Here is a 14368-nt window from a genome sequence, read left to right as displayed (position 1 = left end):
ATTATTTTATGCACTATGAAAGAAAAAGTGAGCAAGTTCACATACCCCCAAAAGTTGAAGTGCTGAAATTCCCAGAAAAATAAAGGAATCGTAATTTCCTTGTAATATGCACATCGATACACATTGTGTCCTAAATATCTGCAAAAATTGACGAAATTGTGTGCAGCGGTTTATGAGGTGTTGCACTGACAAACTGCTTATCTCTATATTCAAGATATGGCCAAAATCTAAATGTAAAATCGCGGAAATTCCCGAAAAATAAAGAAATCAGAATTTCCTGGTGATGTGCAATTCTACACACACATTGTCACCTATAAATATCTGCAAAGTTGGACAAAACTCTGTGCGGTGGTTTATGAGAAATTGCGCTGACCAAAGAAAAAAAAAACTGACTGACAGGTCAAAAACATTATACCTGACGCGTCACCGCGTGGGGTATAATAAACGAGTTTGATTCTGTGGTACAATGATAATGAAAATAGAATTTAATGTAAATTAAATTTCTAGATATAAATAATTAGTGATTATTTCATAAAAATAAAATGAACAAGAATAATTATTGCTCGGTCTTCATAATCTGGTTAACTCATTCAGTGGAACTCGTGAAGAGGTACCGGGATCACTATTTTTCACTATTCCTTTTGAACTCGCTTGGCTTGTGGAGGTACCGGGATTACTCAATTTCACTATTCTCTCTTATTTCCTTATAAATTTGTGGACCAGAGCGGCTGCCATGGTTGGGGAGTGGAGGTGTTACCCAACCTGTATGAAATGCAACCAAGGCAGTCAAGATTCAGCTTTCCACTTTTTGAGTTGGCTCGCGTAGCGAGCTACTCCCTGTTGACATAGCCGTTTCAGAGCTGTAAAATTTATCACGCATTCATCAAGGTGATCCATACGCCAAATATAATAGTTCTAGCAAAAAATGCTTTGGTTTGAGTGATTGTATAAACTTAAGAGGTAAAAACTGTATAAATTTCATACTGTAACATTATTTATGCCTTCATGCTTTTAAAGAAATTTTTGATTGATTATCTGTACGATGTACAATTACTGCATATGAATATATGTTCAAGCATGTTAGGCGGATCTAATTTTCCCATCTGAAGTTTATTTATAATTGTCCTAGAATACTCCCTAACACAAACACCTGCTTCTCTCATTAGCTGCAGCTAGTTGTTGTTGAAAATCAATTTTTAGAATCATGATTTGCTGTGGGAATCTTTAACCTAATTATTCCATAACACTGACCACTTCAGCTAATGTGCTTAACTTCATTATAGAATCCAGTCAAAAGAATATGGAAGCGCATTAGTGCCAACCTGTATATATAAAGGAAAAGCAATATACACTCTATTTATGAACCGAACATGGATCAGACATATAATATTAAATCTCTTAAGATGCAAAATAAACTGAATATACTAAGGTTTGGTGCCCAGATGTATGAAAAAGCTCAATTGACTCGAGCGAGTCAACTCGCAGGCCCTTCGGGCTTTTGATTATTAAATTAAACAATCTAAATGTAATCGTTATGATTACAATAAATAATTTCACACAATGTACTAAACATTATACTAAACATTATTAGTTCTAATATTAAAAAAATGTAACCTGTAAATAAATTAAGCCATGTGAAAATTTTAATTAATAATTTGACAAAAACCGCACAAGTCTAGAAAATTATCTCACCTGTATGAAATGCAACCAAGATAGTCAAGATTCAGCTTTCCGCTGAAATCCTGTCTATCCCGGCAGCTCATTTCATACTAGGCGTACCTTTGTAGATTTACATCTCCATATTTGTAACTCCTTCGAAATTTGCAATAATTACTTTAAATTTTAATTTGAATTTTAATTACTGTTATTCTGACCTTGAGTACGTTTTAAACATCTAATGCACTTTTTAAATATTTTCCAATCTTTTGCAGAATCTTTAAATATTGTTTTCCGTAGTTAATTTATCCCAACATCTGAACTCTGGTCACTCCAATCTCATTGGTTGCTTCTTCCTCCTAACCAAATACATTCTCCGATAAACAAGTAAACAACCGCATTCTAATGAATCGCATGTTCTGGGAATCGTTCAGGTTAAAAGGTCACCCTTATTGTGGCCAGAATCTAAGTTTATTTTGAGGTCTTCAGAGCTCCTTTAACTTTCTCTGCCGAAGAGTGCAAAATACACAAAAACATGTTACAATCTTATTTTAGTGCAATTTTTGTTATGATAAATTCCCCCTACTGTTGAAAATCTTGTCCCCAAGATTTGTTTAAAGAGTTTATGATTCCGAATAATTTGTCTTGTTGCAAAATTTACATAAAACCGAAAGTTCAAAGTTCTGTTTATTTGATATTATCGCGCCGACTCAAACTTTATTTCAAATTTATTTTTAAAATACGTATTTTCAGATGGCTTTAACAAAGGAAATACATATACACATATTACTTTATATTATGTAATCTAAATGCATACAAAAAGTATAGAAATACAAAATACACTTTCAAGAAAATTACAATATTTAAAAACACAACAAACACGAAAAATACTATGTACAATTTTCTTCGTTGCTTTTTTTTTCTCCTTCTGGGCAGTGGTTGCACATTTTTGTAGAAAAATACAGTAGTGATAAAAACTGGAAAAAAATTCTGAATTCACAATTGACAAAAAATATGTTTTTCATTGTACTGCAAGATATAAACTTTTATTACAAGACATTATCCTGTTAAAATACATATACATTTTAGTCCTATATCTGACGCATACTCTCTCTGCTTTGAAAAAAAAAAAACTTTAAAAGTTAAGTCATTATTACTTATGAAAGGAGAAATGATTTTCGTAATTATTCGGAAGAATGTAAAATATCTACATGTTTATCCCTTCCATTACGATCATTTTCCCTTCAAATATTTCTCACCAAACCCCTTGTTTGGTTGACTATTATAAAGTCCTGACTTAACCTTTAACCTAAATAAAGTGTATAAGGGTTTTCCTTTACTATCTTTCAAGGCCCTTCCCATTTAGGATTTAATTTGGAACTTGCTTAACCTAAACAAATGGTCAACGGGGATTCCTTTACTTTTTTCAAGGCCCTTCCCATTTATACGTTTTAATTAGATTCTCTCGCAAGAGTTTGTGACTTTAATTTACTTTCAAACTAAATGAATGGTATACGGGTTTTCTCTACTATCGTTCAAGGCCCTTCCCATTTAGGATTTATATTTTTGAACCTTTTTTTTAAATCTTAACAAATGGTCTACGGGGTTTCATTTACTATCATTCAAGGCCCTTCCCATTTATAGGTTTTTTATTTTCTTGATTTCTTCTCATAAAGTGAGCTTTAAGAACACTTCATCTCTTTTTTTGCAAGTCCCTTTATATTTCCTTATAAGAGTCAACAATCTTTATATCAGGTTAATTTTAAAACATTGCCCATGTAAAAAAAAATATCAACAAAATGACAACATTCTAAATACCGTCGTCGTAAAAAAATCTTTTCTTGCAAAACAAGTTAAAGGTAGGCATTTTGACAAAAAAATGCTATCCTACCTGTACTCAGTTTCATTTTTTGTCAAAGTCAAAGTCTTACTCATGAGATTCAATATTACATGTAAATTGTCCAATCATTGGATAATTTGTCTTAGAAATGGCACTTGGAATTGGAATCAGGGGTTCCAGCACAGAACTAAAGTCGTTTATTTTAAAAATATGAAATTGTTCGTTTTTCTGGCCACTGAAGGACGAGCTGGTAGAAGTCTAGAATGTCCTGTAAGTACTTAAGTTTTTAGTTCGTTTGGGCTGTTGTACTAGACTTGCAGTTAACAAAAGTTTATCAAAATGTTTAAGTCTTGGTTGGTTCTGCCCAGAGAGTATCAGATTTCTTGCCTCATCGATCGTCTGACGGCTCTGGTCCGATTCTCGCCTGTATTCGAGTTCTGTGTCCGAAAATCCGACGGGAACGCCAGCTATTCCACGTCTGGAGGGGGCGACTTAGAGGACTGTCAAAGGCTAATTCCTTCCTTTTCTGAGTTTTTCCAACTTTTTTCTCAATTTGACCCAATTTCTCCACCACTTTTCGTAAAAAAATAAACAATTTAAAGTTCGCTTTTCATAGTCAGGTTACCCTCATTCAGTGGGACTCACGAAGAGGTACCGGGATGACTATTTTTCACTATTCCTTTTGAACTCGCTTGGCTTGTGGAGGTACCGGGATAAGTCAATTGTGTTATCCGTTTATTATAATTTCTTTTCATTTTATTTCCAACGGAACCTTTCCAGACCTGAGCGGCCAACAGGTGTTGGGGAGTGGCGATGTTACCCAACCTGTATGAATGCAAACAAGACAGTCAAGATTCAGCTTTCCACTTTTTATTAAATTAAACAATCTCACTGTAATCGTTATGATTACAATAAATAATTTCACACTATGTACTAAACATTATTAGTTCTTATATAAAAAATGTAACCTGTAAATAAATTAAGCCATGTGAAAATTTTAATAATTCGACAAAAACCGCGCAAGTCTAGAAAATTATCTCACCTGTATGAAATGCAACCAAGACAGTCAAGATTCAGCTTTCAACTGAAATCCTGTCTATCCCGGCCGTTCATTTCATACTAGGTTTACGTTTGTAGATTTACATCTCCATATTTGTAACTCCTTCGAAATTTGCAATAATTACTTTAAATTTTAATTTGAATTTTAATTACTGTTATTCTGACCTTGAGTACGTTTTAAACATCTAATGCACTTTTTCAATAATTTCCAATCTTTTGCAGAATCTTTAAATATTGTTTTCCGTAGTTAATTTATCTCAACATCTGAACTCTGGTCACTTCAATCTCATTGGTTGCTTCTTCCTCCTAACCAAATACATTCTCCGACAAAACAAGTAAACAACCGCGTTCTAATGAATCGCATGTTCTGGGAATCGTTCAGGTTAAAAGGTCACCCTATTGTGGTCAGAATTTAAGTTTATTTTGAGGTCTTCAGAGCTCCGTGAACTTTCTCTGCCGAAGAGTGCAAAATACACAAAAACATATTACAATCTTATTTTAGTGCAATTTATGTTATGATAATTATTCGAAAAAGCATATAGGAAGAGAGAGCAAACTCTTCGTGAGAATTCCACATTCTACCTAAAATTAGCTTTTTAAAAATTCTCTTGTCTGTTGTCCAGGTCCAAGTTCGACACGTACGTTTGAGAAGGTATTCGAGAAAGTTCCCAATGTTCCCATTCCTGTGATGTATATTTCACGTTTTTATATCCCCCGCCTGAAAAGTGGGATGGTATATAGTAATCGTTATGTCCGTCCGTCTCTCTGTTACGCTTTGGGTTACTCATATCTTATTCGCAAATCCTCTTATACCACTTAGAGAAATTTAATGAAACTTTCACAGAATCTTAAGTTTATTACATATTATCATTATGCACCTCCTATTTTACTTTTTGATCTGACACGTATTTTGGGGTTTAGATGCACGAGTACGTATTATGGCAAAATATGGACTTTGCCATTATAACCATATGGAAGCAGGGGGTATCATTTAGTGAGCTCATTGCTCATAATACATGTACGTCTAGTTTCTCTTTCAATTTGGGCGTTTGGGTTAATTTCCCGTCCAAAGTAAAATTATTATTCAATTTATGAAGTTTCGACATCCCGCCTGAAAAAAATCATTGATATGTCTTACGGCTTAATAAATCGTACAGCACAAAGTGCGTAGGATTTTATACCTATCATTACCCTAACAGATGGTTACAGAGAGAGAGAGAGAGAGAGAGAGAGAGAGATCAATTTACAAAATAATAAACAATAATTATCCATATTCAACCAGTGTCAAGTATCCCTACCCTAGCTTTTATAATTATCTCCAAAATACTCCCACAGAAATTAGAAATTATATTTATATTAAAAAAACATAGCTAAACTGTCAGGCAGGGATACTGAAATCTCGAAAGACTTCCTGTAACAACATAACTATAAAACAGTTACATTCCTCAAAATGCACATACTTTGTATCAACTTCGGAGTGACACATTTTAAAAAAAACTGAATTCGGCAGAAATGTCTGTCTTCCAAGAATATTTAAATAACGGTCAAGTCAATTATTTTTGCATGCCCTCCCCCCCCCCCCCCCCGTCCAAAAAATCAAATGCCTAAATGTCAATCTGAACAAGGGATGACCTTCCTCCGTGTGTGTATGTGTTAAAGAACGTATAGATGTACACATAAAAATTTGTATTCTGGTTAATTTCTTTTAAGATTTGAAGTAAATTATTACCGTACATCAAATTATTTGGTTTAGATTTGAGATTAGTACTGAAATAATCAGTTATAATTCAAAAATGAATTTTGCGACGCAAACCAACTGCAGACTATAAACACGACTTTGTATAGAATGAATATTAGAACTATATGTAGATAAACAATTCACAATTATAGCTTATGAACAGAAGTTATAATATCCCCCCCCCTTTCAGCCGCGCAAATACCAAATAACTTCTCTTTCCAATTGTGATATTTTCCCTGACCAAAATCTGATCAGCAAGGACTAAGTGTATCGACGTGTTAGTCTGTACGGAGTAATGACAGTGTGTTTACTATTGAGGTTTTATGGAGTTTATTTCTTTTTTGTGATGCATATTCACCCCTTTTAATGTTATTGTGATTTAAATTCAAGACACGTGGTTTAGATTAATCTATTCAAAGGTTATACATGTAGGGTAGAACCGGTTTTATAAATAAAATTGGCAGTAAACATGATATTGCTATAGCCTGTTTCTTTTGAAAACATGTCCTGCAATAAATGTTTCCAGATCTTTCTGAAAGACTTTCATGATTTTCAACAGAAAAAGGGTGGCTAAAGGAGGGGGTGTTAAAATAACAATATATTTTATACTTTTCGGCGAAAAATTAGAGCTCACTAGTGACCGATTCGCTGGTAAAAAATGTGCATTATCATCTACACTGACAAACCTTTGTTTGCTTTTTATGGCTATTGTTATAAATGCGCACAGAGGATCTTACCACGAGCAACTGACCAATCGTTGAATAAATAGCAACGTTTACGCCAAATACATGTTTACATTTTACTTCGAACACGTAGTTTAGGTCAATCTACGATCATGTTAATGAACTGCAAAATTAAAAAAATGTTCTTACAAACAAAATACAGAGATAAGAAAGTATGAAAAATGTTACTAGCGTTTTTAATTTGTTTTTAAATTGAAAGAAAAAAATGTCAAATAATTATGTAGTTTGTGTCTAGTTCAGAACACCAACGCTTCAAGGGTAAGGAAAACAAGCAGCGTCTCTTATACATTGAAATGGCAAAAATTTGTTTACGTTCGTGATCACGTGTTCGGCCAGGGAATTTACCTGGCAATTGTATTCATCGATAGTACAACAAAGGAATTAATACAGACGCAAATCGCTTTTGCAGTATAACTTTCAGAAACCTAGTCTTCCGCCGTTTATTTAAAAGATGAATTGTTTGTCATTTTGAGCATGAAAATAATATTTTTAAAAATGCTTTTCATTTACCAAAAGATTTTCCTTTATTTCAAGAGTAAAATTCCGGTAGCATTCGTAGTAACCCATAATGCAATACTCATTCAGGTGATTGGTCAGTTAAAATCATGCTGGTGCTTCATTTGCTAATCTGACGCCAAAAATATACTCCCCGTTCCCAAGCAAAAATATTTGTCCAAAAAGAAATTTTAATTTATGACTGCAGAAAATTGTATTATAAAGAATACTTATTTAAGTTTGAATGAATGTAAAAGAGATCGATTGATTGAAGTACATTTTTACATTATCAGCTGATTCTAGGGTGGTGAAAACTGAAACGCAGCATAACTTTTCTGTTTAGCATGTCTCCACGTGCTAGTCACTTCTCCTAGCCACATTTCCGTGAATAATTTACCCTATCTCGCTGAAGTCTCGGTAACTCTCGCCAGAGCCACTGCCAGAGCTACTCTGAACTCATCGGGTTTTATAATTTGCAGAACACCGAAAAAATAAAAGGTTCCGAACACATTAGTAGGGTTGATATTTCAATAAATGGAATTCAGGGTGTATTTCACTTGACTTGTGCACATCTTCGAACCGATGCAGTAACCTTATTGCAAGGTACACCTGTATGGGTACGTTTACAGCGTTCGACAGCTGTTCGAGGCGTTTTCTCGATATGCATCAATTGCGGAGGACCTGCAAATCAAAGGCGTTTGTTGTTTTGTTCCAATCAAATGATATAATTTCAAAATGTGTTTGCTAATTTTAATGCTTTTTATTTCAAGTTTATTCTGCATAAAGTGGCGCACTGTAAAAATATGTACTCATGCATCTAAATTTCTCTTCCAAACTTGCATTTTTTTTCTTTTGATTCAAATCAAAAATCATTCAAAAATATGATTAGGCCTATGTTTTTTATTTCGGTTTTAAATGTCTTGATCACCTCATGTGTTCTCAAATGCTTTACCATCGGAGATGTGCACAAATCGATACCCAAGACAAAAAATCATTCAAGTGTAACGAGCGCATTGGGGTATATATCGTTACAATGAGACAAGGTATCTGAATGAAACATGGCGGAATAAGGCTATAGTTGGTATGAAACATGTCGTACATAGATGAAAATGTTGCGTTTGTAAAAATTCATGTCAGCTTTAATGACAACAAGAAGTAGCGTGAGTGGCCTTTTATATAGCTGTAGAAACTGTAATTCTTTGGCTTCGTTTTAATCAGCATATCTGCAAAGTTATAATTCAAACAGATGAAGAAATTTTTCTTGGATAAATTTTATCTATGCCACAATGATTTTTTAACACCAGTAGTTTATTTAATAGTATGTGTCTGATAGTTTTTTCTATGTAATATATATGTTCATTTTTACTCTATTTTCTACTTTATTTTTCTACTTTATACATACTAATGGTGCTATCCTGTCTAAATAAAAGCATTTATTATAAACTGTATTATTTTTTATATTTCTCATTTGTGAAAATATAAAAGAAAACAGTTTAACATAATTATTATAAACAGAAAAAGAAAAATGAAGACAAAATAACATCAAAAATACTATAACAATTTATTCCAAAATACTGTGAGAAATGCTATTCCAGATTATTGTTTAATCCTTTTATTTGTTTTTTTTTTTACTGATTCAGAAATAGGAAATTTGCTTGCACATCCACATATAATTTCCTTTTTTCGGATTGTTATCTGTTTGAAGATATATTAGGGCTTCAAATCTGATTTAATTTAAGTTCATTATAATAATAGGAAACTTAACTATTAATAGTCAGTCTTTTATAAAAATCGTATTGATATGCAACCATATATTCTCCAACAGTTCAGATTCATGTTTGTTATTACAACGACCGAACGAATGGGAATATATTTAAATACAAATTAAATGTATAAGATTTATATTTCAGGGGAATTATGAAAACGGACCAATCAATCAAATTTCAAGTCATACAGACGCTTTTGCAACCACTGGCTGACTCATATTTGCAAGTTTTCGAGCACTTTCACACAAAACGTGAATTCTTCGGACTACGCGATTTTTACAGGTAAGATTACGTTAAACTTCTAACATTTTAAAATAAATAATCCCTTACTATAAACATTTAAAACCAACCATTATTAGTTACTATTACCGTAGATTCCTTATTTTTCGCGAATACTTATTATCGCGAAAGGCCTCTTCAATGTCAAATCGCGAGAATAATAATTTGCGAATGGACGGTTTATCAAGAGATTTTACATCGTTTTAAGCATCATGAAAATAAAAGCGAGTGATCTTATTTTGCGACTGGTGCTCTTCCCGAAATTACGCGATAATTAATTCCACGCGTATTTTTAGGAATTTATGGTACATAGTTAAAATCAACTTCTCTCTTCAATTTAATTTTAGGCGTCTCTATATGATTAAAAATTTCTCGAGAGGGATGTTAAACCATGTACAATCAATCAATTAATCAATTAATTTTTTAAATGTGTACCTTTTTTATGTTATCTAGTTGAAATTTATGAAAAAAAATGTAACATTCATTTCTCGGTACTTCTCAATCAGTCATCTTTTGAAAATTTAAACATAGAAATTTTAATTTTACTCTCAAGCATCTAAATGAAGCTTACAAACCATTTGTACAATAATAAAAAAAAATAGTTCTATCATACCACTTATGGTAAAACTACTGATCTTGTAACTTGTTCCAAATAGTTCTAAGCTGTTACATGTAACGTTTACCAATGACAGACAATTAAAGATTTTTGGTCATAACTCTCGTCAATTAAGGGTTTTTGGTCATAAATTTTCCCACTTTAAAAGATTGTCTCAATGATCTCAATGAAAGGGAAAAAACCTGAGTTTCTGCTTCCTGAAGCATGACATTGAAATATTACCGCGTTTTATTTATTAACATATATTTTCCATTCAAAAACTATGTACTGAAAATCAAAAAAATTTAAGGCATGCGTATTTTTACAAATTATGACTCCTCTGTGAGGCTTATGGGGAAACGTTGGAAATCCAATATATTTAAACGAAAAAATTAAAGATTTGCAAAAGGCGGTATCAGAGGCTTGTGCTAAATACAATCACGGATCAGAATTACACTGTATGTTGATATGTTGAGGGTGATAATCCCTAAGTTTGAAATAAAATTCTGGTTTCTTACGATATAGTAATTTGACGTATAAAGTTAACTTGCAAAGGCTCAAATGCCTCTCGACATATCGCATGGGAACGAAAGTGTTATAAACACACACAAATACAATCGAACGGACGGACAGACAGATATAAATAAATATTTCTCATTTTAATGATAGCGGCGGATTAATATACATACCGGTATAACTTTAAGCTATGATGAAGTACTTTGTTACTGAGCTAAATATTGATTTTTTATGGACTTATTACTCTCAACAGCTTAATCAAAATGCTATACGGGTATTGTGCTAAAAAAGACCCGACTTGGTACATTCTTCAACACTGCGTTCTAAGGAATTTCAGCGGATTTGATATAAGTGAGAGGACACCATGGGGGATATTTGAGGCTAATCTTCAACCTCTCTTCGATGATTCTTCAAAACAGGTAAAAGTAATGTTTGAATCATTTTTATAACACAATCATTTATATCATGTAGACCGTCTTAACTTTATTTTTCTGTTCTTTTTAATGTAAAACAATTGATGTTTATTAATTTTAAATGTTTCTTGATTCATTAAGAAAATGATGTAAAAATGTAGAAAGCAATTTTCAAGATTTAACTATCACCATTGTGGGAATTGGAGAACGGTCCTTCGGATTAGACCATATAAACCGATGTCTCATATCGGAATAGTTGCAGATTAAAAAAAGAACCTTTACTGCTCAATGGTCTTTAGTGCCGAATATACACGTAGGTCAATATTTGTAGCTCTCCAAATACAAGTGGTTGCGTCGTACTTATAAGTGAAAATTCTCGACTTGGAGGTTAAATTACAAAAAAAAAAAAAAAAAAAAAAAAAAAAAACGTGGATCTTTGACACAAAAAAATTTAAATATTTTGTGCCTAATTTTACTAAGGTTGATTTTTTCCAAATAACCAGAGAAACTAGTAAATTGGGATAGCTCTTAACGTAATTGAAGTAGTTAAAAACATATTCTGGATTTTATCTATGCGCCGTAGACCATATCGGCCTTCCTTTAGATTGTCATGATAAAATTACTGTCAAAAATATTATTTTAAAATGCAGTATATTGAGAAACAGTGGATTAAGTGTAGCTTATATTGAGAAACAGTGAATAAAGTATAGCTTTGCACATGGATTATATGTGGTGATAACCAATATTTCCCCTTAAAATTCAAACTTTGACGGAGATATCAACAAATTTTGCAAATAATCTCCGAAATAGCTACACAAGATTTCTTACTAAAACCTGTAGGAATACATTAGGAAATAAGGTATTGCCAGTAAACTTTATTCAGATTTCACTCGCATAGTAATTTTCGTAATTAAAAGTATACTTTCATTTTCGGTTAACAGCCTTAAAATATTAAAAAAAAAAGAGATTAAAGTGATGGTCTCGGTTTGTGGATCTAGGTTATTGACATTTCATATCCAAACATGACACAACAAGCAAGATTCTGAAATAGTTTTGTTAGCAGTAAAAAAAAATAACCCCCTGCTTTTGCACGGGATTTTAGCTAGTATTTGTATGCAATAAAGTTCTAAAACAGGAGGGTTAAAGCAGACTTCGAAGCACTTAATATTTTCATAAACCCTGGTGTTATGTGTTTGATATGACGTCAGCAAAATGACGTAAATTTATTATTTTTTTTATGATTTTTTGCAGTGATTGGTAAATTACGTCGATATTTTGAGTTAATGTGATTAAGCGCAGGTCTACTGCAGCTCAAAATTTTGGCATATTGTGTCGAATTATAATATCAATGATATATGTAAAATAATATTATTTTGGAGCAGGCCTGCACTCAATGAATTTTATAGTAAAAATAAGCAAATAATGTCCATTTTTTTTCTCTTTCTAAAAAATAATCCAAAATCCGACTAGTCATAAAAACAAAAATTCAATAGCCTAGTTTGAAACTATATTTTTGTTGATTTTAGATTTCTCACACAATATATACAATTCAGTTCATTCCAATAGATTTTCAACAAAAAAAGACTTATGGGGGCAAAAACATACCATAAACCCCATACAGTTTTTGTGTTTTGTTTCAATGTTTACAAAATGTTCTTATAAATCACAATATAGGCATTGTAAGTACGTAAGTAATATCGATATATTTTTTACGTTCTAGGTTGATGATCCTGATTGTTCTCCTGCAGGTTTAATTGAGGCATGTTTAAGAGGAGACCAGTTCGACAGGTCGGTATCATTGAGTACATTTAAGTACTGAACATAAAGACACATTTCTATCAAATTATTAGCGAAGTAGTGAACGGTTAAGCTATTGACATCACAAGAATCATCGACATCACAAGAACTATAATGATTCTACCAAATGTTTTTAAGTATGAACTAGAAAACATTTTTGGTTTGTTATTGAAACGAAAGAATTAAAAAGTAATAAATATTTTGAGTTTGTCATATCAAGTAAGAAAGTAAGTAGGTTAGATTTTCGAAAGTGTAATGAATACTGAGCTATATTTTATAAGTCAAGAAAACGTTGTCAATATTATGGTTGAGGATTATGATTAATGTAATTATTCAAACAGCTCGTCGATATTTTAACTTCGAGTTACAATATAGTTAAAATGTAGGCCATTCAAACATAGCAATTAATAAAAACAGCTTATTTACTGAATGGATATTGTCGACATTGTTGATACAACTCTGTTTCATAATGAAGTGAAAATGAAGAAGACACTTTATATGATGAAAAAGAAAAGCAACAAACAAAAACATCTGTCGATACCCGATATCTTCTTTTGCTGACTGAGAGTTATGGTGCTTTGTGGATTCTTCAACAGAAGCTTTTAACCATTCAAAATGCTACAACTATCTTTGGAAGCAATTTTCCAAGTGATCAAGAATACACACAGGTAAATAGATCAGATACATTTATCAGCAAAACATATAAGTTGAAAGTAATTTTTGACTTATTTATCAATTGATGTATTTAGGTTTGTCGTAACATCAACAAAATTAAAGTTTGCATGGAAGCTGGGACTACAGTTGTTCTCTTGAATCTTGAGAATCTCTACGAAAGTTTGTATGATGCACTTAATCAGGTACTTGAAAGTTTACCAGGAAAATCTCTTAGTACACATTAAATAAGATAGTGAAAATAATTTTTCAACAATTATGATAAATCTTAATTCCTAAATTTTGGTTATTTTTAATATCGTTTTCTGGTGGAATCGCATTTTTTCTTTACGATAATATATATTTACTAAATTATTTCTTTGAAACATTATTCTCTTTATGCACCTTTTCTCCGATTATTTTAGTGTTATGTATATTTCGGTGGAGAGAGATATGTCGATCTTGGTCTTGGTTCGCATAGAGTTAAATGCAGAGTCCATAAAGATTTTAGGTATAATATGCCTATCAGTCTATCTATCCATCCATCTATCCATCCATTTTCTGTCCAATTATAACGCCAATAATATTGTGCTCATGAAATTCAACATAACAATAATCAGCATTTTACGAGTTTAACGACATGTCAAAACCCAAGTATACTGTGGTTATGTAGTTAAAAGGTGTTTGATAGACGAGCTTTTTTGTAGACTCATTGTTGTTGCTGAGAAGGATACTGTGTACAGACAATTCCCTATACCTCTAATCAACAGATTAGAGAAACATTTCTTGAACATATCAACGTTACTGTCAGGCTTTCAAG

General features: G+C 32.3%; 1 protein-coding gene across 1 annotated transcript in view; it reads left to right on the top strand.

Moving 5' to 3' along the window:
* LOC134235524 (E3 ubiquitin-protein ligase rnf213-alpha-like) overlaps window positions 1-14354 on the top strand; it is a gene marked incomplete at its 3' end in the record, with an annotated part of 85254 nt that extends 70900 nt beyond the window's left edge. The window contains exons 34-40 of the mRNA XM_062717668.1: window positions 9442-9579; window positions 10941-11106; window positions 12821-12888; window positions 13433-13565; window positions 13647-13754; window positions 13974-14059; window positions 14256-14354. Of these exons, the coding sequence (XP_062573652.1) occupies window positions 9442-9579; window positions 10941-11106; window positions 12821-12888; window positions 13433-13565; window positions 13647-13754; window positions 13974-14059; window positions 14256-14354 (798 nt within the window). The remainder of the gene's footprint in view (window positions 1-9441; window positions 9580-10940; window positions 11107-12820; window positions 12889-13432; window positions 13566-13646; window positions 13755-13973; window positions 14060-14255) is intronic.
* Window positions 14355-14368: the final 14 nt, after the last annotated feature.

This window comes from Saccostrea cucullata, unplaced genomic scaffold, assembly GCF_032062105.1.
Source record: "Saccostrea cucullata isolate Sc308-1 unplaced genomic scaffold, CSIRO_AGI_Scuc_v1 ctg403, whole genome shotgun sequence".
Classification (NCBI taxonomy): Eukaryota; Metazoa; Mollusca; class Bivalvia; order Ostreida; family Ostreidae; genus Saccostrea; species Saccostrea cuccullata.
The sequence above is the reverse complement of the archived record's forward strand: the minus strand, read 5'-3'. Positions and strand labels throughout refer to the sequence as shown.